Genomic DNA, 26,988 nt, shown 5'->3' with positions numbered 1-26,988 from the left:
GAGAGCATGACAGTGCCGCCTCAACTTTCACTAAAAGCCTGATATGACGTCATCAAAGACATTTATTGAAAAAATGAAAAACATCTGGGGGTATCATCTGGAAGAATTTGTATGTACAGTTTCATGAAGATGTGTCTGGTAGTTTTTTCTGAATCGCTCTTCATATACACAAACACACACACAGACACCATCATATCACACTGATTTTATTTGTGTATGTTAATCAACTGTAAATTGTTCTGTTGTGACACAGAATCAATGTCACATATTTTTCACATTATCATTCATCTCCATTTGTCAAAAATTTTTTTCGTAAAAATGCCCATGATTGTGAATATTATACAATGGTACCTGTGATGAAAGAACACCCTTCAGGACCAGGCAAAAGATTCCCTACATTGCGGGTGGCCTGTTGGTCATGTTTAAAGGAAAAAAAGACAACAGAAGTTGTTGAGGGTACCCACATCGCAGGTACCACAGTATATATATGGTAGTCTGATTTTATATTCATGTAGAACATGTGAAAAATCTCAAATGTTTTGTCGTGACACAAAACCATTCACCAGGACATCACCAGTTGAATAAAAAGACTATCATCAACAACATGCTCCTTGTTGGTCAGCTGGTTTTCAAACTCATGGATGATCTGATCCTGAGAAAGTTTTAAACAATCCACTTTGAAGTTTGAGTTTTTGCACAGCACAGGTCTTTGACACAACTGCCGCTGTTCATTCTCACTGCACTGTTCCACAATCCAAACAAGTCACACATTATTTTTTAAATCATCATAGATTTTTCAGTCCCAGTTATCGCACTTATTGCAGCTTAGGTTCATGGTAAAATGATTATCAAAAAAACACTTATTGGTAAGACAGTTTCTGTACCGCCAATAAAAGTCATCTAATTTTCTTTTATATACACTGGTGGCAACACTCTTGGCTGCAAGTGAACCGTGACAAAGTGTTAGTAATTTACGCAAAGCAATCCCCAACGGTCTATTTTCTCTTCCATTCCCCTTTTCATTCCGACCACCTGTCTATAGCGTCTACTTTTTGTTGGACCCTTGGATGGTCGTTATAGACAAGGCTCTTAGGCCTACACCAAAACACTGTCACTGAGCTGCCGGCTTCTAACCTGATGATGCATAAAACGCTCAACTATTTCCGCTTCAGCTTTCATTTTTGTCAAAGGCATGGACGACCTTTCTGTATGAACACGACTGGCTTGGCCATTACAGATCCTAATCTGGGGATGAAATATCTGCGTCGGCATCATCATCATGAATTCTTTGCTGTCGTAGAATTTCATCCGTTTCCTCGGGAACGATCATCATCAACTTCTGTAGAAAGGTCGTGATTTTCTCTGCACACAAAGTCCAACATCTGAACGGTTATTATTTTTATGGACAGGCACAAAACACAGAAACTATACATTAAAGCCATATGTACTCGATGACTATACACACTAATTGCTTTACCAACAGCTGGAGACAGACTAAATTAAGTTCCCTGCAAAATATTGTGGTCTAGGACCCCTTAAATGTTGAGATATTTGAATTTTTATTTTGATCTGGATCGTCCTATTTATAGATTTGGCAACACATGTAACGTTGATGCAAGGGAGAGAACACCGCGGCTTTGTTGACATCCTCACTTTTTCAGAGGCTAGAACAAGCTGTAATGCATGTATTATGGTCCGCGCATGGTGACGTATCGTCATTATATGGTCTTATGGTGCGTTTGACATCGATTGTGGGCAAACTACACTTTGTAAACACGGGAGTGCGTTAGTATGCCTTTAAATATGAATGAGAAAATGCAATTGAACGAGCATATTTGCAAGAAAATTGGATGTTTGCTTTTTTCTTGTTATATGAACTAAATTATGAAAGTTCATATTTTCTTGTCAGCTTATATGTGTTCTGCGCGTTCTTAGAATCCGGTTTCATTCTAGAATGGACCGGGTCCAGGTTGGAATTCTAACCCTGCGCAAGTACAGGGGTGCCATTCTAGAATGAAACCCTTGTTGCTGGTCCATTCTAGAATCGGCCGTGCGCAAGGTTGGAATTTGGGTCCAAGTTGAAATAGTCATTTCAGTTAGACTATCACACAGCCAAAGCCACAAATGTGGATTTTCTGTTTGTTTTTGTTTTTTGTGTGTTTGGTTGGGGTTTTTTTTCTCGGGTTTTTTACACTTTACTCAAAGACATCGTGAATTGGGATTGTGATGTTCTGAAAGTGATTACGATTTTGAGAGACACTCAGCACTGATCGCTACGAACGGAAATTTCCGGACCGACAGTGTTTTGCCGATCTCGCTTGTAACTTTTAATCTTATTCATATACATGAAGAGTTTAAAACGTGGGCATATCACAGTTTGGAAGGTAGGGATTCTGATAGATTAAATAAAAACTGTCAAACTTTTAGGCATGGAATTCCCCTTTGAGAGTATTTGTTGTGGTAGTACTACTACTATGAATTGCTTTCAATGTTTTCCCATAATATTATAAAACCAGACAAAAGTTGTTGTTGATTTCTGTTTTTGTTAATGTCAACTTTTTTTTAAACCTGTGACAACAGCTCTATGACTCACTCTGTCCTTCTGTTGGTCTGTCTGTCGGTTAGTCGGTCTGACCGTCTGTCTGTCTGTCTGTCAAAAAAATTGTCAAAAAACCGGACATTTCCGAGAGGGAGACAGCGCTGACATTGCAAGCGGCCGCAACCGGCTCTCATCACAAAAACAACTGCCCTGCAAACATTACCGCCCTGGTAGTCCCCCTTGCTATGGTCTGCCTTTGTTTATTGCGTACTCATGACATGACATGACATCGCAAGATCGCCAAAGGATTTTTTTCAGGGGTAGACAAATCAGCCCCATTTTATCAAAGGGAAGGTGCAGGTGGAGATAATTCAAGGGAAGACAACTCTGTCTTACCTACAAACATTACGGCCCCTTTTATTCACTCTCGCGATGCTTCCCGCATGTCAACTTTCCTCAGAATGGACCAGCAACAAGGGTTTCATTCTAGAATGGCACCCCTGTACTTGCGCAGGGTTAGAATTCCAACCTGGACCCGGTCCATTCTAGAATGAAACCGGATTCTAACTTCGCGCAGAACATAGATATGTTAAAGTTAATAACATAAACTATAAACCAAGAGTAAAGTATTTGAGAAGGTATTCTTTATATCAGCTTCCTAAACGTTAAACTGACCTGGCTGTGTTTCATTGGAAGTAGGATTTAAGCAGTACCAAACTTAAAAGACTAAAATGCAAAGAATGAAACGATAATAGAGTTAAAACAAAAAATTGGGGTGCTGGAAGTTGGAGCCACTCAAAAGGTAAGAATAAAAAGTGCAAGACTGAGATTGAAGGTGCGCTTGCAGACTACAAATGACATTGAAACCCACCTTTGAAGACCCCCACCCCACACAAACCACCCCCATCCTCAACACCACCCCCCTTTTTTTAAGGACCTCGTTTTGGGGATGTTCCTTTCATAATAACGTTAGGAAACGAGGCTGCAGACAAACTTGCCAAGGAAGGTGCCTCAAAGGAACAGTTCACGTCCCAGCTGCAGTACAAGGAAAAAAAGACAATCATCAAAAACAAGAGGAAAACCAGAGCGGAGAATACTACCACCTGCTCCAACGTGAAGAACAAGTCGTCCTACTCAGACTCCGCACTGGACATAACAGACTAAACCATCATATGGCCACAAAGCTGAAGCTAGTTCCCTCCCCTCTATGTCCGTGTGGCAAGAATCAGACAGCAGAGCACATCCTGCAGGCTTGTCCATACCACAGTGCTCTGAGGGACACCACCTGGCCAGAGGAGACGGCGCTACAAAAGAAGCTATACGGCCCCAAAGAAGACTTGGAGAGGACAGCACGTTTCGCCCTGCAGTCCGGACTGACGATCTAACAGCGAACGACAAGAAGACAACAAGATAATAACGTTACATTCACCAACCATTTTAAGACTCCCTCCTTTTTAAGAACAGATTGTCTCATATGTGTGTATGTCTAAATGGGGGGGGGGGGGGGGGGGGGAGGTCCACTGTAAAGAACTCACCTATCTTGCTCTGAATGGCGTACGGTTTGTCCCACGCAATCCCAACGATGTAGAGTGGCACACCTGACATGATGAGTGCCAGGCAGATACCACTTTCGTAAGGTTTACGGTACACCGTCATGAAGAGGATGGCCAAGCTCATTATAATCAGGAAGATGGGTAGAACCAGAGGGAGCTGTAAAAGACATGTCATTTATGTCTATAACAGGTGCCACTTGCATAAGGTTTACGGCAAGTCTGAGTAAAACTGTCCTCATCAACTGTATCTCAACGATAAATTCCATTGCTCTCAAATGTATGCATGTGACAAAAAAATGAAAAATGGCCACTTTCTTTTGCTGTCCAGTATTTATTATTAAAAAAATTGTATTCAGAAAACTGGACCACAGTGACTGTACTGCATTTGTAATAGATAAGACAAATGTTATCTACGGTTCAAGCACGCCTCAGACAGAAAGTGCACTGATAATGACACACAAAATATATCCATTTAATTTTTATTTTTTATCATGCCTCACGTAAACACCCTGTGACCCAATTTGTTTACTGCAAATTACAGGCGGATGTTACGCTTTGTATTAAAATTATAAACATGCCGAACGTTGTACAAAAATGTGGTAAGTTAAGGTGGATTGTGGGTAGCAATCAGGAGGGGGGGGGGGGGGGGGTTGTGTTGTGTGAGGGGCATTTTGCGAAGGCGGGATTGCGATTCTAATTGTATGAGGCATTTGCATGGTACACTTTTTTCGATCACACATTCCGTTCTCTTGCAATAGACGATGTTCGGAAATAAGTCTGTCGGGTTTGTATGGGTTGTGAGAGAGGGAATACTCTTGCTTTCCCTGAGTCAAACTTTCCCACGTGACATTATAGGCCAGTCACTAGCGGGGGATGTGTCTGAAACACGTGGACAAGAAACACGTGTAGACAGATAGCCTTACTAAAAGCAAGAGTATTTGCTATTTCACAACCCAGACAAACCCGTTCAGTTATTTAGTTATTTTCGGAGTGCGTCTTTTGTCATTTACTTCGTAGCAGCACTGAATTACTTCCCTTACGTTGAGCTGCTGCCATGACTTGACTGGACTGGACCGATTGTCTCATGTCTATGAGTGCCAGACTTTCTGTGCCTGTGGTTTAAATCAGTACCGTTTCAAGTCGTAGAATGTCGCAGCACAACCCACTGCATACATACAGTCACGCATTTTGTTTGTTTATTTGTTTGTTGGTTTTCCCTGTGTGTGTGTGTGTGTGTGTGTGTGCTTTGTCGGGGTGATGGGGGGGGGGGGGGGTAAAACTTGCCGCTACCTTGATGGGTCTGTGCAAGTTAGGTTCCTGGAGTCGTATCTTGATCAAGCCGGCCAGCACTACTGTCAGCACGTTGGCGAAGCCGAAGCCCATCATCTCGATCAGGAAAAAAATATCTCCGAATATCTGCATCAGTAGTGTCAACAACAGCTGAAACGAAAGACAAGAAATAGCGAAAAGCCTTAATATTTGATTCCACTGAGATATATATTACCCCAAATTTGTTTTAAACATTATGATACAAATTATTACATAGTTAACTTTGTCTACCATGGATCGCACCAGGGAAATTTGATTTAGTTTATTAGTAAAGTTATCATGTATTACCAACATTTGTTTCCCACAGGAAAGCTTTGCTGCGCACATATGCCGTAATCGCAAATCCTAAATGGAAAGTGATACTTGCATTCATTGGCCAAAAAGCGACAAAAACAAAAAAATGTTTAAACAGCTGGGTGACTTACCACAGCAATAAGGGAGGGCGCGGGAGTGAGACTCTTTACTGTGATCATTGATATACACTTTGGTAAGTGGTTGTAGCGCGCACCAACGAAGAACAATCTGGGGAACAAATTGCAAACAAATACATATCACATATCAAAGAAATACTCGAGTACCTTTAAAGATAGGAACAATATACATTACACAAACTGAACAGGAATATCACATATTTTCCTGACATCAGTGGGTATCTCGTGTCTTTTAATCATCAGTGAAAATTCCGACTGCTTATCAAGTTCTCGCTCAGAAAAGTCAATCATGTTTGCTCACTAATGCTGTAAGCCTGTATGTCTATGGAATACACGCATTTTCTGGTTTGGTACGTAACAAGATAGCTTGACTAAAATTCCATGGTTTTCTCAAATTTAACTTTATCCACCATGAACATTATTGAATGTTGTTTGCTGACACAGCACATTTTGCCTCTGCATAAATTCATATATTATTCATATATAAACGCCTTTTGAATGCCGGAGCATCCTTACAGGCTACCTCTACAGAAATCGACATAACTTTCAATAATGGACAGGACTGGACTGGGTAGAGGTCAATTGTACAGTGGAACCACCTTTCAGACCTAAACAATCTGAGAAAATCGGGACTTTCTTTCTTTCTTTATTTGGTGTTTAACGTCGTTTTCAACCACGAAGGTTATATCGCGACGGGGAAAGGGGGGGAGTGGATAGAGCCACTTGTCAATTGTTTCTTGTTCACAAAAGCACTAATCAAAAATTTGCTCCAGGGGCTTGCAACGTAGTACAATATATGACCTTACTGGGAGAATGCAAGTTTCCAGTACAAAGGACTTAACATTTCTTACATACTGCTTGACTAAAATCTTTACAAACATTGACTATATTCTATACAAGAAACACTTAACAAGGGTAAAAGGAGAAACAGAATCCGTTAGTCGCCTCTTACGACATGCTGGGGAGCATCGGGTAAATTCTTCCCCCTAACCAACGGCGGGACTTAAAATGGAGCGAGTCTTAAAATGGGGGTAAATGTACAGACATTCAAAAAACAGATCTGAAAAATGAAGGTCTAAAAAGGAGAAAGTGTTTGATTGGGGGTCTTAAAAAGGGGGGGGGGGTACACTGTACCTGGACATGGAGAGCACAGATCCATTGATGCCCCCGGCTACAGACACTGCTATGAGCACGGGCATCACGTAGGCTAACACCATCACTGTCCGCTCCGCGAATGTCTGCACACACACACACACACACACACACACACACACACACACACACATACTTATTTATGAAAGGTTGTACTTCAAAAAAAGAAATAGCAAGGGAGAAAAAGATGAATGAAAATAAATAAGAGAACGGTCTAGTCTGTCTGTCTCTCTGAATATCTCTCTCTCTCTCTCTCTCTCTCTCTCTCTCTCTCTCTCTCTCTCTCTCTCTCTCTCTCTCTCTCTCTCTCTCTGAGTTTATTGTTTATTTTTCCTTTTGTTTTCGTGTGCCTTTTCCTTCTTTGGTAACTGATGTCGACGCCATGGCAAACTCTGGACCCTTGTCTGGGTTCACACAAATTAACACGCACACACACACACACACACACACACACACACACACTCATACACACACACACACACACACACACACTCATACACACACTCCCACACTCATTATTCAGTTGATTTCAAATAAACCAATCAAGATGTTACCACAGCCACGGCAGAGGACTGCAGCATGTCCGCAGGAGTGAGAACGGCGAAGTAAGCCACGTTGGCCGTCAGATACACTAGAGTGATGATCACCATGGATATAACGATGGCCAAAGGTAGATTTCTGAATTTCGTCAACATTTGAAAAACAAATAGGACAAGCATTAATTCATCAATTTAACAAGGCAAGGCAAAAGATGTACTTTTCAGACTATATGGCGCAACATTTTTTCCCACACTTGACCCCTGCGGCTTATTTAACGAAAGCGCCTTATGTGTGGCTGAAATAGAAATCCAGGTGAGTACCAGTCAAACAACTTGTGATAATGCATGTTTCTGCTAAGTCTCTCTATACTACCCTGGCCAAGTTTCCTCTCAGACATCAAAGAGACCGCCCCATAGGTTAAATTAGGTCACTGACCCAGAGTAAGAAGGTCAGTGTCAGTAAACTTGTGCAGGCAGTGTTTCCTCTCAGACATGAAAGGAGACCGGTCTCGGTCATTGACCCCGGGGAAGAAGGTCAGTGTCTGTCAACTTGGGCAGGCAGTGTTTCCTCTCAGACATGAAAGGAGACCGACCCTCATAGATAACACTCGGTCATTGACCCCGGGGAAGAAGGTCAGTGTCTGTAAACAAGGCCAACCAGCATCACAATGCCTCTGCCTTTGATCTCACCGCACATCCAGAGCAAAAGTATTTCCACTCTGTATTCTTCCTTTGATGTGCGGCTAATAGACCGCGGAAGCGCCTAATGTCATGTTTATTCTCAATTTTACATCAAAAGTGGGGGTTGCGCCCTATATAACAAAGCGCCTTATAGTCACAAAAGTACAGTATTTAAGAAACCGCACGGGGATGCATGAAAATAAAATACAAGTAAAAGAAAGAAAGGCAATTTCTTGCAAACATACAAAACAAACAAACAAGATAGTTTAATTATTGGAATGTTTATCATAGACAAAACAACACATTCACCAGTAAGTCGACCTAGTTGTCATAAGTTTATTGTGGATGGACATAACAACCAAAAGAAGAACATCGCTTAGTAAAGAGGTGGCTTCGTGATATCAACATGGCGAGATTCGAAGGCCGACATTTTCAGACAAAAGATACAATTAACGCAGAGAGACAGTATGATTAGCAGTGTTAACCTACGGTTACACACAAAAAAAGGTTTTATGACAAATGAGTGCGAGAACAACTGGTCAAAACAATGAATTCACTTCACAATATGAATAGCTTTTGAAGCAGTGTTGCATTTGGCTGGAGTCCGTAAATACGATGAGCTTGCAGATTTCAACCGTAACTAAAAGTTGTATTTAAACTAAAGATTTGTTTTCGTCATCGTAAATGATTAAATTGGCCGGAAATCACCTATTTTTATCCCACAATAAACATTTCTGTGACACCTTTTTTATATCACATCGTATGATTTTATTAACGCCATCCTTCCAAAACACAGTAGAGCGATTATTCTCAGTATTAATATATACATTATTATTTAACCGGCTCCGCTTTGTTAATAAGAGAATGCGTAACTTGATTATATTTTTCTCAGAGAAGGAGCAAGTATGTGGAATTGATTGTCAGTGTTGCGTGTGATTGTTAATGTTGCGGGCAAGTAAAAAAACCAATGTTGATAGTATAACTGCCATCAAATGTTTTGATACCTGGTGATTCCTCTTTTTTGCAGTCATTTTACAAATGACATTTATCGATTTATATTTTGCGTTTTCAATGTAGAAGAGTAGGCTCATTAATATGTAGATATACTAATCAAAATTTGAAAATTTAAAAAAAACTCACTTGTGTGGATTGATTACTTCAGCTGTTAGAAAGTTGAGGTAGTTCCTGCAAAAATAGAAACAACAAAGGTTAAACTCCTAAAAACACAAAAATACTGTAGACGCAAAGTACACACACCTACTGCTCCTGCTATTGTTGCTGTTTTTCTCAGTTCTCCCCTTCCTTCTTCTATTGCTGCTACTACTACTACTCCATACTGTCAGAGACATTCTATCTATGTCTCTGATACTGTTAAAGAGAATCATCGTTTTTTTAAGTCAATATAATTATAGTCTCTTACGCCAGTGCTGCACTTTGGTGTATTTGATAAAAATTCTTAGAAGAGGGGTCACAACAATCGACTGCAGAAACGCGTCTGGGTCATATATGTTTCGTCGGTGCGCATGCCTTTGCCAGGCTAACATACGTTACTTACTTGACAGAAAGAAAGAACAAAAAGAAAGACTTGAAAGACAGAACAACTTGAAAGGAAAAAAAGAAAAAAGGAAAACAAGAAAGAAAGTCAACACAAAACAAAAAGAAACAACCAGAAAGAAAGAAAAAAAGAACCAAAAAACAAAGAGAAAACGGAAGACTGACCATCCCCCAAAGGCCCAGAAGCCGGAGTAGAAAGCCACAGCGATGGCTCCCCCGCTGTAGTCGCTGCCCTCGAAGGCGTTCTGTAGGTTCTCCACTCTGCCTGGAGAAAAAAAAGATTTTCTTTCAACGTCTACAGTTTACTGCCTCGTGTTTTATAAGCATGGGACATGTGAAGGCTATAAGCATATATGCAAGATACAAGTGCACTTGCAAGCACGAGTATACACACACACACACACACACACACACACACACACACACACACACACACACACACACACACACACACACATGCAGACAGAAGGGCACACACACACACATACACCCACACCCACGCTGACAGACACACACGGACACACACACACACACACGAACGCTTTCATTTGTACAAATGCAAGCTCAATCTTCTGCTGACTGATAAATATTTAACACTTTACTCATTGAAAATCGTCGTAGCTTTGAGAATCACACACCTAAGCATTGAGCGATTGATTAAACACATTAACAAACCAACAACAAAAAATAATGATAAGTAAATACAATTAAAAAAAATAGCACACCGTTTTTTTCTTGTCGTTCAAGCACTTTTTTAAATTAAACCGAATAGGCTACATAACAACATCAACATCAACAACAACAACAACAACAACAACATACATCTAATACATAATTATGAAATAAACAGCAATAGCACGCGACTTTATCAAGTCACAATGACCTTGACCTATTTTCACTGACCTTTGGCTAGCCAGACGAAGCCGATGATGATTATGATGAGGAGGGCGATGAGTTTGCTGGCAGTGATCGCGCCCTGGATCTTGGTGGCCCACTTCACGTTCAGACAGTTGATGCTGGTCAGCAGGGCTGCAATTACGGGATGCTTTTTCATATCTCAAGGTAAAAAAAAAAAAGTAAATAAAACAAGCGGCTGAACATGTTGTCAGATACGTTTTGTCTAATTGGTGTTTGTCTGTGCACTTACAAGACCGCTGGGTCGATATATCCGTAAACGTAACGTTTTGTTTTGTCAATAATTAAACGTTCCAACAACATACTTTTCTTGTTTTTTTTAAATTTTTTATCTCAAGGTAAATTTGTTTACAAAGGAAAAAATCCAATCACAACTCGAGAACACAGTACGTGATAGTTATACAAAGCAAGCCTTCACGCACCATCAAGAGTAACAGGCTATAGATAGCACAAGGCTTCCATTCCGTACAGATTTGCAATTTCGTATTTGAGGATTTCGCACACACATATTTTTGATATTTTCCCTTTATTGGTTCCTTCGTTTTCTCATATACTCTGTTTTTCCCCTTTTTTTGCTCGGCTTTACAATAGTGTATATATACTTAACAATTTCGCAGGAATTTTCCACTACATTTATATATTTTGCGCGTACAAATAAATGCATTGTGACTTGACAAACTAAGGAATGAAAGAAATTGATTAACTTACCGTCAAAACGAAATATTTTAGGATTCATTGATTATTTGATGATTTCAGGCATTCACCCATTCACTCATTTACTCACTTTTTTTCGTCTGAATTTCTCGAATGCTTGCATCGTCGATCGATCAGGTAAAATGTTCTAAAATAGAGTGATTGAAAACTCCTCTCTTCTTCATCAAATATGGAGAAAAAAAACTGTAGCCAGCAACCAACCACTGCAAAAGTCTGTGCTCCCAAAAACAAACCTACACTTCTGGTTTCAGCGCCTCTTGCTTACTTAATATTCATGGGAAGCTGTCGATATCTTTCCATGTGAATTTTTCATGATGTCACATAACAATGCTATTCTGCTATTTCGTACACTCTTTGACTAATATGTATGTTTTGTATATGGTCAAACTCGTGACATTTAATTTCTATATAAAATAAAATAAAAAGTGGTGTAGGGCTTTGAAAAAAACACCGAGGAAACCATGCTGTAACTTTCTGAGCATGCGCTTTGGAAATCTAAGCTAAACCATTTTGTAATTATTTATCCTCACCCATGATGAGAGCAGCGATGATCCGTGTGGCCTCCTCGGGCGCGTCGCAGTTGGGGAACATGGGCCTGAGGATGTAGACGGCGAAGATGAGGCTGGAGGCGGCCTGGCCCACGGGGTTGATGATGATGAAGTTGACCCACAGACACAGGAAGGCCGGCAGGTCACCGAAGGCACGCATGATGTACAGGTACTCCCCGCCCGACTCGGGAAAGGTGGCGCCCAGCTCCGCGAAGCACAGCGCGCAGAGGAGAGAGTAGACGCCGCAAACGGCCCACATGACGCACGACATGCCCACGGAACGCACGTTGGACAGAATGCCCACCGGGGACACGAAGATGCCCGACCCGATGATAATGCCCATGATGATGGAGACGCAGCTGAAGAGGTTGATCTGCTGCTTCAGCTCCACGCGCTCCGTCGTCACGCGCACTGAGGGAGAGCTGCTCAGCGTCGTCGGCAAGGAGGAAGAGGAGGAGGAGGAGGTGGAGGCGGACGGGGAGGAGGAGGCGGTCCATGATTTTGTGGGAACTTGTGTTGGTCTTGAGTGTGTGGGGGTGGTGCGATTTCTTTGCTCCATGGCTGCTAGTGTTGTTGTCGTTGTTTTTGTTGTTGTGGTGGTGGTCAGTTGTGGTTGTGGTTGTAGCGATGGTGTACTTGTTTTTGTCGTCTTGGTCTCGCTTTTTTCTCGGAAAATGTTCTCAACTTATTGATTGCTTAATAACGGTTTGCGAATTTGAAAAGTGTAAGTATTCATCCTCTTTGAATTGCCATATTCATAGAAAATGATAAGGTGATGAGATTTCTTGCACAATTCTTGACACAGAAGAAAATTTTGACACTTAAAAATCGATTCAGAGGCACGTTAAGTATCTAATGAATGACAGTCTCGCGTAAACTTCACCAAAGGTATTCACTCATCCAGAACGAGAGAATTATACTGTTTACCCACCAATATCAACGGAGGAATTGTTCCTTGGACAAACCGGCTTTGCCACACCAACTGAATTTTTTGGAGACATTTTGAGGCCTTTGGAGATCATAGCATACTTCAATAAAACAAAATAACCTTGCCGTTGCAGACGAATGCATGTTTGATAAAACAAGTTAAATAGGGTAAAATATAAGGTAAGAGGCAGCTCCTTTTAATTCTTAACTCCCGCTTCCCCGAAGAGAGCTATCTGTGGACAGTTTCAACTAAGTTAAGTTTGTGTTGAGATTTCGCATTCTCGTTCGCTATCTTCTTCCTTCACCGTGTTTGGCAGCAGTGGCATTTGGTGCTCTCATTTCACTGACCCGAATTTACTTGAAACTGCAAGAAAAGAAAATGATAATAATATGAAAACTAAGCAGTAAGTGACGAGCAATGTGTTCAATTCACGCACAAACACACACACTGGCGCACACTGTTGCATGATGCAAACAAGATAGAAAACGCAACGAGAGAGATAGAAAAACACAGTCATTCGTTAGAAACACAGTCACTAGTTAGAAACACCAAAAACATCCTCACGCAGAAACATTAAACAAGCTGACGCGCAGATGGAATTGTCAACAAGTGGACATGGACTAAATGTACCTGTCTGTTGCAAACCAGAGGGCATTAATCCACTGTCTTGAGTATATCCTCACACATTTTCACATTCTCTTCCTATGAAGCTCAGTGACAAAAACTAGCTCAGTGACGAAAACTAGCTCAGTGACAAAAACTTGCTCAGTGACAAAAAGTGACAAAAACTAGCTCAGTGACAAAAAGTGACAAAAACTAGCTCAGTGACAAAAACTAGCTCAGTGACAAAGGCTAGCTCAGTGACGAAAATTAGCTCAGTGACAACAACTAGCTCAATGACAAAAACTAGCTCAGTGACAAAAACTAGCTCAGTGACAAAAACTATCTCAATGACAAAAACTAGCCGATTGATACAACCGTGTGCATGGAAGGCTCATAACGAAGATAACTTTTAAAGATACCTTTCTTCTCGTGTAACCAATTTATATCATCATAGTTCCATCCAGGTATTTACACGCGATCAGGTAAAGGTTAAGGTATCGTAATTATAGCCCTGTGCGTGCATTCATGTTTCTTATGATCTTTATCGTGCGCATGCATGCACACGGGGGTGTTAGGACACCGAGGACAGCGGTCTGCACAAACTTGACTCAGGGAAATAAATTCCTCGCCGAATGGCGTGGGGTAGAACCACGTCCATAGTGACAAACAGGTTCCAAGCCAGCGTCGCTACCGACTGAGCTATCTCCCCTGAAACTATCTGTCACAAGTTAAGAGCATCCTTCGATTTTGGACAAATCCACAGCCCGGCTGCTTCCTGTGCATAATCGAGTCAATTTTTGATGTTTTTATTTTATTTTTAATTTCTCCGAATCAATTTCACCACAAGTCTAGCTGTTACTTACATGATCCGATTGTGATTTCGCAGATTGACCAAGACGTCACTTACAAAACTAATTCTCACCTAAAATTCCCATTTTTGCACAGACTACAGCCAGGCTGTAGACCGTTGCCATGTGTCCAAACTGATGGAAGGATGCTCTTGTCACATGTAGAAACCTAGACATTCCTGTGGTGGTGTGCACAATCATTTTCACGGGAAGGACAGTATCTTTAAGGTCATGCTGTATGTATACACTGCTCTCTCTCTACCTTTACTTCGTGACAGTATCTTTAAGGTCATGCTGTATGTATACACTGCTCTCTCTCTCTACCTTTACTTCGTGACAGTATCTTTAAGGTCATGCTGTATGTATACACTGCTCTCTCTCTACCTTTACTTCGTGACATAAGTTTTCAGCCGACACTTCTCGTTGGTAGTATGTGACATGCAGCGACACAAAAATGCGTTTCAACTTTAAGATACCAGTGGAACACTTTGCCCCATTTCCTCAGCGAGCCGAATAAATCTGACCCAATCAGATTTATTAAGATCGTACTATGTAGATAAATATTAGTGTGCCAACAGGGTGTTTTTATGTGGGTGGTTTTTTTTTTTAATTCATTTATCTATTTATTTATTCATTTTCATTTACTTATATATTTACTCACGACTTTTCACAAGATGTTGCTACGTTTATGCATACGTGCTTTCCATCAACAGTGTTTATGATTACTACCATTGTGTAATCATTTTATCCAGCTTACACGTACGTTTACGAGCACCCAGTTTACATAATTATGTCTGAATGACCTGATCCGACGGCTCGCATAGCTGAGCATCGTAGAAGGTCTTTCAACGGTAAGCCATCTACTTTCCACGGGCGTGTAGATATATAGCCACAGTTATGTCATTAAAATCAGTGCAAGCTGGGTGTCTCAGTGAATGTGTGTGTGTGTGTGTGTGTGTGTATGTGTGTGTGTGTGTGTGCTTGCGTGCGTGCGTGCGTGTCTCTATGTGTCTGTGTAAGTATGCCAGAGTGTATGTGTGAATGTGTGTGTGTGTGTGTGTGTGTGCGCGCTTGCGTGCGTGCGTGTGTGCGTGCGCGCGTGTGCGTGGGAGGGAGGGTGTGTGTGGGCAGGGGGGACGCTGGCTAGCTTAGTGACTGTACGGTGTTTCTTCGTTAGCATCAAAAGTCAAGAAAATGTCATTAATCAGAGGTAGAGACCCGGGACACCTGTTCTTTCGTCAGATGAACATGTCACGTCAATGTGTGATTGCGTCAACGCCATATCTAATAAGTACACTCAAACGGAGGCCATATCTGCCATTCACTGTGTTAATGAACTACTGGGTCAGTAAATCATGGGGTCAGTAGACCATAAGGTTAAAGTATCATATTGCCAATTGTTCAAATTGTTATAGCCAAACACGAACTGTCACCTCTACCTAAACGTGTCCGAGTCCTTATTCCCCGACTCATAGTTCTATATATTCGTTATCTTATGAAGGTGCTGCGCACAATTACGAGTATAAGCTTGTTGTTCATGACGATCGGTGCTATAAAAACAACAACATGGAAATAAATTATTGTGCCAACTTTCGCACCCAAACCAAAGCATTCATTTCCGTGTCATTCCATTTAAACTTTTTATGTCATTTAAGGCACTCAACTAGGCGATCTGACACACTTTTCGGATCATAGAATATCGAATCATATTGAATCGGATCGAATCATACCAGGGCCAACTGAGACGTGCCGAACCCGACCAGGACTTAGACATTTGAAACTTGGCATGAATTAAGAAAGGTTCTTATGAAGACTTCATGCAAAATGATACGCATTTTTAACGTAGAATATTAGTACTAGGTAGCTGCTACGTCATATTATCCGTGTAATGTTAAATATATTATAGAAATAAGCTTTTGATTGAGTTCGTGTCCCTGCTTTTCAATCCAATTACTACTGTATTGTTATTTACTTGAATAAAATCTTGTTTAAACCAAAGAATTCTTTCACATGGGTTACGCGACCGCCTCTCAAATAATGATACCCCCAAAATCAACGTAAGGTACCAATTACAAATTGACGATAATTCAGAATGGGCACAACTTGCATTTTTTGTTTTACATATATACCAAATGAAAAATCTTAAAGTATGCATGAGTCCACTAATATTGACCACCTTCAACAAGTAGATGGGGGGGGGGGGGGGGAGGGGCACAGCAGGAAAAAGCTGGTTGCTGTCATTAATGAAGAAGTTTGGTTTCCTGAAAATAATATGTAACAACCATAATCAACTTATCTGGCTAGTGCTCATACTTTTAAGAAAACATCAAACATCAAGTTTTATTCACTTCTACGTTGCGAATGCCGTTTATTTCCTTTCTGTTTTTTTGTTTATTTTGTGTTTAGTTTTCTGTTGTGCTTCAATAAATGTTTCCATGGAACTGATACAAATAAATGTAATTCATATTTTAATTTATCTGACTCGCATACTGAGTTGTATCGTGTCTTCACAGATCCATATAAGTTGCCCGGGCACCTAATATGGATCAGTTGTTAATATTTAATTGTTTTGACAATGCTGAATGTTTATCAAAGTGAATTCGCTAAAGAGACTCCAAGTCCGCACCGTGGTACTCCGATATCTGTGTCAAACTGCGTGATGCCAAATGTGACCGTAGGCGTGCTGAGCGCAGGTACCTTAAGATTGGTCTTACTGTCCATAAACAAATATTTCAAGGAGCAAAGGACATTGTAAGTAAGTTAGTACACGCAGCAAAGACAACCTTCCTCCAAACCCAGATTATTGCTTGCGATTCAAGCAAAAAATTGTTCGATATTTGCAGCCGGTTGACCGGCCGCAGTAAGGTATCCCCACTTCCCACTGTTTTCCCCGCTAGTCAGCTGCCAGATGTATTCAGTGATTATTTTATCAAGAAGGTTTCTGATATTCGTTCTGAACTTGATCAGATGAGTGCACATTCTGCTTCCTCCAGTCATGTTGATGTTCCCACTGATTGTTCTTTTCCATCATTTCAGCCAATCAGTGAAAAAGACCTTAGATCCATTATTCTCAAGTCCAAACCAACAACTTGTCCCCTTGATGCCATACCCACACCACTGCTTTTTGAGAATCTTGATGTGTTGTTGCCAACTCTTACTCAAATTGTCAATGATAGCCTGTTATCTGGTGCTTTTCCATCATTGTTCAAAACTGCACTTGTCAAACCACTTCTCAAAAAACCTAGTATTGATGTCAATATTTGTTAAGAATTATCGTCATGTATCTAATTTATCATTCTTGTCCAAAGTTTTTGAAAAGGTAGTTCTGAAGCAGCTGTTGTCATATTTGAACACCCATGATTTGATCTCGCATTCTCAGTCCGCTTATCGCCCTTCTCACTGTACTGAAACAGCCCTATTTAAAGTAATCAGTGACATTCTGTCTGCTCTGGATGGTGGTGATGTGTCAGTGCTTACCCTACTTGACCTTTCTGCAGCGTTCGACACGATTGACCATGTCACACTTCTCCATTGGGTTCGAACCCCGGCCGGGTCATACCTAAGACTTCAAAATTGGCAATCTAGTGGCTGCTCCGCCTGGCGTCTGGCATTATGGGGTTAGTGCTAGGATTGGTTGGTCCGGTGTCAGAATGTGACTGGGTGAGACATGAAGCCTGTGCTGCGACTTCTGTCTTGTGTGTGGCGCACGTTATATGTCAAAAGCAGCACCGCCCTGATATGGCCCTTCGTGGTCGGCTGGGCGTTAAGCAAACAAACAAACAAACAAACACTTCTCCATAGACTTCAGACTCTGTACAGCATCTCCGGTCCACCGCTGGCATGGCTTGAGTCCTATCTCATTGGCAGGACTCAGGCTGTGCTTGCCGATGGCCAGATGTCTGCTCCAGCCCCACTTTCTTTCGGCGTTCCTCAAGGTTCAGTACTCGGTCCCATCCTTTTCATCATGTACACTAAGCCCCTCTCCGCACTGATTCAAAACCATTCTGTTTTAAATCAATCTTTTGCTGATGACACCCAGCTGTATAAACCCAGTACCCCTGCAGAGACACATTCTGCCATCCAGACCATTCAGACATGCATCACTGATGTTAAATCTCGGATGGTCGATAACAAACTTAAGCTGAATGATGATAAGACTGAAGTCTCACTGTGCAAAAAGAACACTACATTTCCCTCTCCCCTACCTGTTTCTGTTCAAATAGGCAACACCGACATTCTTTTCTTACCATCAGCTAGAAACCTTGGATTCACCCTTTCATCTAACATGACCCTTAACAAACATATATCTTTGGTCTGTAGGCTAGAGCAGCTTTTTTTGAGCTCCGTAAGATCAGCACCATTCGCCACACACTCTCCTCTCAAACAACTAACACTCTTGTCTGTGCCTTTGTTCTTTCTAAACTTGACTACTGCAACTCTTTTCTCTCTGGCTGTCCTCTGTACCTCCTGCATAAACTACAAAAAGTCCAAAACTCGGCAGCACGCCTCATTCTCAAAGCACGAAAACGAGATCACGCAACACCACTTCTTCGCACACTGCACTGGTTACCTATTCAAGCCCGCATTGACTACAAACTGTCCACCCTCTGCTTTAACTTCTTTTCTGGCTCGTCTTCTGCTTACTTCTCTGAACTCCTCACCGTCTATTCTCCAGCAAGACAACTCCGTGCCTCTTCTGACTGTCGCATCCTTACCATTCCACACACCAAAACCAAAACATACGGACAACGCACTTTTACTTTCTGCGCACCCACACATAGAATTCTCTCCCCTTTCACATCCGCCACTCTCAGTCACCCCAAGCATTCAAACGAGCACTTAAAACACAGGGCCGGACTACCGGAGGGGTTATGGGGGTTGCGCAACCCCCCCCCCACCCCCCAAAGCCTAAACATGTACCTCACTTATTTAAAAAAAATGTATTGTTTATTTTATGCCGTTTCATGCAAGGAGCGACCATTTTCCTATCTCAGAATATGACCTACCCTTCAGCTTCAGGGGACTTCGCCCCCTGACCCGCACAAGGGGCAGAGGAACATCCCCCTGGACCACCACTGGCAACCCTCCCCCCCCCCTCCTCTTTGCCTAGTCCAGCCCTGAAACACACCTCTTCAAGAAATACAACCCCTGATTTTTTTTTCTCAGTCCATCAGTAGGCTACATGTAGTGTATTTGTTGTTCTAGTGATAATGTGATAATGTATATAAACATCAAGGGCTGTTTTCAGTATTGTTGATAACATGTTCTGTTTGATTAAGGGTATTCAGCTGGTATTTCCTTGTTTTTCACTACCCATTTTATTCATGTTTTTATTACTTAGTTAGTGGAAGAAGCAAGAACAAAGCTTATATCAGCATAAAACAAAAAGTGGTCCATATTCGGGGTCCTGACCTTTCATGTATTTCAGCACAAGCTGCTGCAGTTATATATCAGAAAACATGTATGAATGTCTTTTGAAGCGTATAACGTTTCCGGCTCTGTTTCTATGGTTAGTGCTTTCTGTAGCTCAAAGCCATTTCATCTCTAGAGCTGTCAGTGTGCCATGATCAAGAGAATAGCTGTGTTTAACGAATATGGCCCATAAACACCATAATTTAATTAGTAATTACATCGTTTAGGCTTTGTAAATAGCTCCGTCGATTGGAGTCTCACCGATCTAAAACTGTGACAAGAAAACTATGGTCTTTCTTTTTTTTCTCTTTTTACATTTAGTCAAGTTTTGACTAAATGTTTTAACATAGAGGTGGAATCGAGACGAGGGTCGTGGTGTATGCAGGGCCGGACCCAGGGGGGGGTTCCAGGGGTTCCGGAACCCCACCCCTGGAAAAAGCATGTACCTTGCTTTGACTTTTACTAGTTTTAGCACCAAAACAATGCTGCTCTTAACCCTCAAAACAAGGCCCAGAATGCACCAGATTGCACAGATTTTAACCGTTTTTCAAAAAATTTCCGGGGGAACATGCCCCCGGACCCCCCTAACTCTCATGTCAAATTTCATAAAGATCGGTCCAGTAGTTTAGTCTGAATCGCTCTACACACACACACACACACACACACACACACACACACACACACGCACATACACCACGACCCTCGTTTCGATTCCCCCTCGATGTTAAAATATTTAGTCAAAACTTGACTAAATATAAAAAGTGGACTTTTTAAGCTCTTCACCCAACTCCCTCAGTTTATTTGGTCTTCTAAAACTATTTCAAATTATGAACAACATCAAGTCGACAACGGCCTGCCCTCCCCGTTATAAGTCCATCATCATGGTAATATTCAAAGTAAAGAGTCCTGTCAGACTTATTTACTAGGCATATATATGTCTTTGGGATTATTCCACTGAACCACTATGGTAAATGAATACATGAAGTATTTTGTTACTGTTGAAAATGTGTAATTTTGATTCCCAGTTGCAAGGAAAGACCAAAAAATGACCTCACAAATGCAAAATTTTCTCGGCTTCTGAGAGGCTTTGCCCCCCAGACCCCCCAGCGGGGCGTTGCCCCTGCACCCCACCGGGGCCTGGGCGGCCCCTGGACCCCTGCCTTCAGTTGGAACACACCCCCCCCCCCCCCCCCCCCCCCCTCAAACGAACTTGGTCCGGCCCTGTACGTGCTATCGGCAATGCGCGATGACGTAGGTGTTTCCATGCACGCGTGATGCGTCGGCCATCTTGGTAAGCGACACTGCCAGTCTTCCGCTTCCTTCAGTCTTTGGCACCGTGTCTTGATCGTGATTGTCACTCCAGATTCACAGACACAGCATCTAACCAGAACTTCTGAAAGAATGCCACTCAGTCCTCAGAAAAGCAATCCTCCCCCGAAAAGAACCAAAAGAGTTATTTGTTCCAAGGCCAAGCCCAGGAGAAAAGTCAGTGTGTGGTGTTTGTGTCGCAAGCCTGAAAGTGGTGACATGGTTGCTTGTGACAGTGAAAATTGCAAAGTTCAGTGGTACCACACGGCATGTGTTGGACTTGATCATTTGCCAGGGAAAGATGATGCTTGGTTTTGTCCGGCTTGCCTTGACATGTCACTTTAGCTTAGTGTAGCTGTCTGGGGGTTTTCTGTCAGTGTCATGCTGTTTGAGGTTATAAGACTGAGTGACTGCATATTTTGAAGTATGTATTTGCCTAACTGTGCAAGTCTTGCACACTTACTTGTTGTTTCATTTGTGTTCCAAATCTGAATTCACACACACACACACACACACACACACACACACACACACACACACACACACACACATTACAAATATTTGGTTGACTTCATAAACAAATGTGTTCTGTTTTTATTTTTTATTTTTGTACTGTGAGCACATGCACAGAAATGTACAACATTGGAAAAAGAATGTGCAGCTGTCTACTAGTACTAGACTCATAGAATGTACATGCATGTGTATGTTATAATGATAATGTGACACAAAATAAATCTTTCTTCTGTCCCATACACATGACTTGAGCTGTTCATACATATGTGCCTGTTTTAGTGTTTGTTGGTGTGACTGTTACTTAATGTAAGCCATTTAAACTCTGAAAATAACAGAACAAATCACCATGTCACTGCACATACAAGTCAGAGCACAACAAGAAAGTTGTAAACACAATTCTGATACAATGGGATGATTCCAGAATGCTATACACACACATCTTCAGAGTCAAACACAATCACACCACACTTGGACACATGTTGGTCAGGGCACAGCAAACAACCACTATTTTGTCGAGGAATGTTACATCCTCGCCTTCACAAGGCAGTATTAGATTGATGGGGATAGTACTACTCAGAATGGTATATTTCATTACAACATTGCCAATTACACGTTCAACATGGATCCTTAAATGTGCAATTTTTCTTGTCTGCTCAATGTCCTGGGAATGCATCTGACACTTTCCCCTAGTAAATGCAGGGATTTTCACCTCTGCACATGCAAGACCTACAATCTCCTCTATATCAAAGCCGCGATCAGCTAGCACTTTGTCTCCTGGTAACAGATGATTCAGAAATCCACTATTTTCTGTTATCATCTTATCACTTGCCTTCCCTCCCCACCCCTTCGACAGAAATGAAATAACCCCCTGTGGTGTTATGCCTATGAGATATTTCATGGTGTGGTTGTGTTTATAATTTGACCATGTCTCTGAGCGAGCCCTACAATTTGAAGGTTTTTCAATAAAAATCTCAAAGCAGTCAATGATCACAGCAACATTTCTTCCAAAGGCCTCAATGAACTCATGTGGCATGCTGTCATGCAGAGACTGCCTATCTGGCCAGTGAATAAGTCCCACTAAGCGTTCATACAGAACATTCATGGTTTCCACAAAAGTGTTTGTCACAGTGGAGCGATGCAATCCAAACATGTATGCAATGTGCTGGACAGGGAGATTTAGACGCAACCTCATCAAAGTTATGAGCAGCATCTTGAACGGTGAAAGCACTCTCCTATTGCCCTGTGGGAGATGAGGCTGAACAATGCCAAGAAGAACTGTTAGCATTGCAAAGCTCGGGAGACCTGTGTAGTACTTCACCATGTCATCATTGCCCTCAAATGCCTTCTGGTTCATTTGCTTTGCATCAAGCAATTCCTTCAAGGATTGATTTTCTTCTCTGAGACAATTAACTTCATCATTCAGTGCAGTAATTGGTTCAGAAGTAAAGTCTACCTGCACAGACTGTTCATGTAACAACTCTTCCTCAACGCCATCAGACAGACAGTCGGAATCTTGCAGAGTTGTTGAAGATCCGTCAACTTCATTCTGCTGCAGCGACGCATGTTTCCGCAAAGATCTCCCTTTTTGTCGCTCATGTCGGCCAAGGTTGGTCTGCTTGATTTCCTCATGTCCCAGGTGCAATGATGGGGCCCAGTCTGGATCAGTTTCTGCCATCTCGTACGCTGGCTCACCTGCAATCATAATGGATTGGCACTTTTATTATAAGGAAAGGTATCGGTCATACCAAATTCTATATGAAAGAAAATTCCAACATTAAAAAAAGTTCAATAAAATGACATTACTATGATGTATGAACATAAAATCAATGTGACTGAACATCCACATTAAACTCAGTCTACTCACATGAGTTTTGGAAATCATGATTTAGTGTCAACTGTACTCATATGCATAGACAAGTCAATCTATGACCGAGTTAGGTTAGCAGTGACACTGACAGTGTCAGATAGCTTCACATTCAAGTTACTAACATATGACATTGTCAGCGATATATTGGTTCCACATTAAAATAAAATAAACTTACCTTTGTGAAAATGACGAGAGCAAACACGAAAGCCATCCGATGAGTGCTCGAAAGTGATATTCGTGCGTCGGATTGCTGCAACCCATGCTCTCCTTCTTCGCTCTGTCACAGCCTTGACATGCTCCCCCTCGCGAGTTTTCACCTTAGGAATTCGAAAAAAACGCAGACTTTCGTTTTTCTTTTGTCCTTTCCAGTTGTGACTCGCGTTTGTGCAGTTAACAACACAACAAGACGCTCCAGGAGCCATGATGACAGCCGAAGAACTTCCCAAACGCTAACTGAACCGGTACTAGCAATAGTAGCAGCCGAAGCATCTTACCAAGATGGCCGCCGCTTAGAAAACCAGTGGCTGTGACGTCACGATCGCATTGCCGATTGCAGATAAGCTCACAGCGAGTCGCATTCAAATTACTAACTGACGACTAAAGGGAACCTTGATCACACGGGTTCACGATGGCTCCAGGGGCAAGATAAACCACGCAAAAATAAATTCTTTGAAAATTGCTCGCTCTTTACAGAGGGCACCTAGGATGTTCCCGTTTGGTGAGCGTTCAAATGAAAAGGTGTTTGTACTGTGTGTAAAAGCCTGACAGTATCTGTGATGGCCGTTTACGGGAGGCTTACTGTGCCTTTTAAGAGGCCATATATTTAGCCTGTAGGACATAAAGCATTCTCTCTTTCCAATACACACCACAAACAAAAACACCTCACAAAAAGTCGGGCTTCTTGGTTCTACACACCCGGAGAAGGGAATCTTTGATTTTTAGTATGTGTCCAAGTGGCCGGCAGCTCTTATAACATTTGTGGTGGTGAACATTATCGCCTAAACAAAAAGGATTATACATGTACGTTTAAACGATAGGTGCCTTAGAAACGAAACGGGTGGGTGTTTAAAAATCTGCAAATAGGCTTACCCTTTTTTCATCCAGTCGGAGCACTGAAATTTCTCACACCGAGAAAAAAACATAGCATGTCAGTCCTGATGTTTCCTGCAATGGTGGCTTTTGTCAACTCTTTTGCAAAAAACTTCTCTTTTTTCTCTTATTAAATTTTTTTTACATTAACTTTTAATCCACGAAGATTAACGATCACGGCGTCATTCAAGTATACGTAGTCTGGTCAGTCCCTGATGACTTCGGTCAAGGAGTATTCATGTCCATCTGGTGTCCATCACAGAATCCATCAGCTAGCCGCCCAGCGATCACCGTCACACACTGAGAATCAGACAGCAGAAACCACCATGCAGGCCATTCTTAATCAATGACAATGATCCAAGCTGGTACTAACGTTCTACAGGACAATGAACAATGATAATCGAACAACGGCAGCAGGCGGTGGCTTTTCACCTCAGTTGAACGATCCCGATCCGTCCCAAACTCAGAAGAACGAGTCTCTCCAGTTTCTCTGCAACAAGTGGACTGGCTGTCTCGTGTGACACTTGCGATATGCCAGACCCAGGAGAGAATCAAGTCTGTTGCGTCAGGCTAAGGTTTCTGGGACTGCAGCTGTTCCCCTATCCTATTTCTCAGGCTTCACTGAGGGTCACGCAGTCGCACTTAGTGGGCAGGGCTGATTTGTTGTTTTGTGTGCAGTGTGTGTGTGATTTGAGTGTGTGTGTGTGTGTGGGTGTGTGTGTTTTTAGCAGGGTAGTTGTCCGCTTGATGTAAAAAGGAGACAAGACAAGACAAGGCACAATCTTTATATCGAGGGTAATAGATAAGCAAGAATATGCTTTTTTACATCCAGCCCTCGCCCTAAGATATGGTCAACAGGAACAGAAAACAATATAATCAAATAGCTATTAAAGCAAGCTTAACACAAGCGTTTAGTTGAGGGCGCGAAGCGCCCGAACCTCGTATATAGGGGGGTCCGGGGGCATATGACCCCCCCCCCCCCCCCCCGGAAAATGTTGATAAAAACAAAGCCTAAATGGAGCAATCTGGTGCAATCTACGCAACAAAACTTCCCCTAATACACCTTCAAAAAGGACAAATTTGGATCAAAACAAGGAAAATTGACTGATCTGGTGCAACCTGAGCCAAACAATTACTCAACTGCCTTGCAAAACCGTCATTTAGAAGATTAAGACCGGCTCCTAGGGGGGGGGGGCGAGGACTGCCCCCCCCCCCCCCCTCTGGACCATTTTGATAAAAACAAGGAAAATGGAGCAATCTGGTACAATCTGAGTTATAATTTTTTGTTAAATTCATTTCTTTATATTACTTCATTTTATTCATTTTTGTTAGGCTCTGGGGGATGGGGGTGGGGGGGTGAGTGGGTTCCGGAGACCCCGGACCCCCCCCCCCCCCCCCCCCCCTGGATCCGCCCCTGTGCATGCAAGCTTTTTTTTTCTTCTCCTGAATCGGACTCTTAACATGTTTGTTTTTTTTAACTACGAGACTGTGAGAACCTAGCACCACACTCTGTGCACAAATACTTTTTCTCTTGTGTATGTGTTAAAGGCACAGTAAGCCTCCCGTAAACCATCACAGATACGGTCAGGCTTTTACACACAGTACAAACACCCTTTTATTTAAACTCTCACCGATTGAGAACATCCTAGGTGCCCTCCGTAAAGAGCGAACAATTTTCAGAGAATTTATTTTTGCGTGCTTTATCTTACCCCTGAGCCATCGTGAACCCGTGTGATCCAGTTTCCCTTTTTCACAATGTAGTCGTCAGTTAGTCATTTCAATGCGACTCGGTGTGAGCTTATCTACAATAGCACGTTTTTATGCACGAAACAAACGGCTGTGGTTCACAAGAACTCTAGCGATGGCTTTTGACTGTTGAGAGGAACGGCGATATGCATAAACCGTCGTCTGCTACGACCCTTGCGTGACCCTGCTTCCGGGCTTTTCTTTTTTCAAACTTTCACAACTTCGAATTGTACTGATCTTGTCTTGATGAAAAAAGAATTCTTTTATGATTAAAGAATGTTTGTGTAACAAGCTGTCAATTTATTATTTAGATTTTAAAAGTTAGGTCTAGCGCAAAAACGCACCACGGTCCAAAAACATTCTGATAATCATCGATCCACGGCTATCGCCAGTTTACATCGATAGAATGAGACCCGAAGGGAAGTAACTCATTTTTGACCTGAGTTCAGGATGGGTCCAAAAAGTGTTCGAGACAATCTGCAAAATTAATTCTTTAAAAATTGCTCGCTCTTTACGTAGGGCACCTAGGATGTTCCCGTTTGGTGAGCGTTCAAATGGAAGGGTGTTTGTACTGTGTGTAAAAGCCTGACAGTATCTGTGATGGTTTACGGGAGGCTTACTGTCCGGGCGTGATTTCCGGTATTCAGTGAATATTCATAACAGCCGTCCAGCACCAAAACGAGGCGCCATTGTTGTAGAGGAGCAAGTCCACGAAAATA

General features: G+C 42.0%; 2 protein-coding genes across 2 annotated transcripts; both read right to left on the bottom strand.

The window, feature by feature from the left end:
* Positions 1-193: 193 nt before the first annotated feature.
* LOC138968992 (large neutral amino acids transporter small subunit 1-like) lies at positions 194-25,048 on the bottom strand. Its single transcript, XM_070341677.1, has 11 exons — positions 24,524-25,048; positions 11,938-13,246; positions 10,682-10,807; positions 9,944-10,043; positions 9,365-9,409; positions 7,559-7,682; positions 6,987-7,090; positions 5,847-5,943; positions 5,383-5,532; positions 4,075-4,249; positions 194-1,362 (listed from the first exon to the last, which is right to left on the bottom strand). The coding sequence occupies exons 2-11, from the start codon at positions 12,512-12,514 to the stop codon at positions 1,241-1,243; spliced, it is 1,620 nt and encodes a 539-aa protein (XP_070197778.1). The 5' UTR covers positions 12,515-13,246; positions 24,524-25,048; the 3' UTR covers positions 194-1,240.
* On the bottom strand, positions 21,641-23,982 carry LOC138968991 (uncharacterized). Its single transcript, XM_070341676.1, has 2 exons — positions 23,610-23,982; positions 21,641-23,259 (listed from the first exon to the last, which is right to left on the bottom strand). Exons 1-2 carry the CDS (start codon positions 23,854-23,856, stop codon positions 22,025-22,027), a joined length of 1,482 nt encoding a protein of 493 aa, XP_070197777.1. The 5' UTR covers positions 23,857-23,982; the 3' UTR covers positions 21,641-22,024.
* Positions 25,049-26,988: the final 1,940 nt, after the last annotated feature.

The sequence above is a fragment of the Littorina saxatilis genome, linkage group LG6 (genome assembly GCF_037325665.1).
Source record: "Littorina saxatilis isolate snail1 linkage group LG6, US_GU_Lsax_2.0, whole genome shotgun sequence".
NCBI classification, from domain to species: domain Eukaryota; kingdom Metazoa; phylum Mollusca; class Gastropoda; order Littorinimorpha; family Littorinidae; genus Littorina; species Littorina saxatilis.
This window is presented reverse-complemented; position numbering and strand designations above follow the sequence as displayed.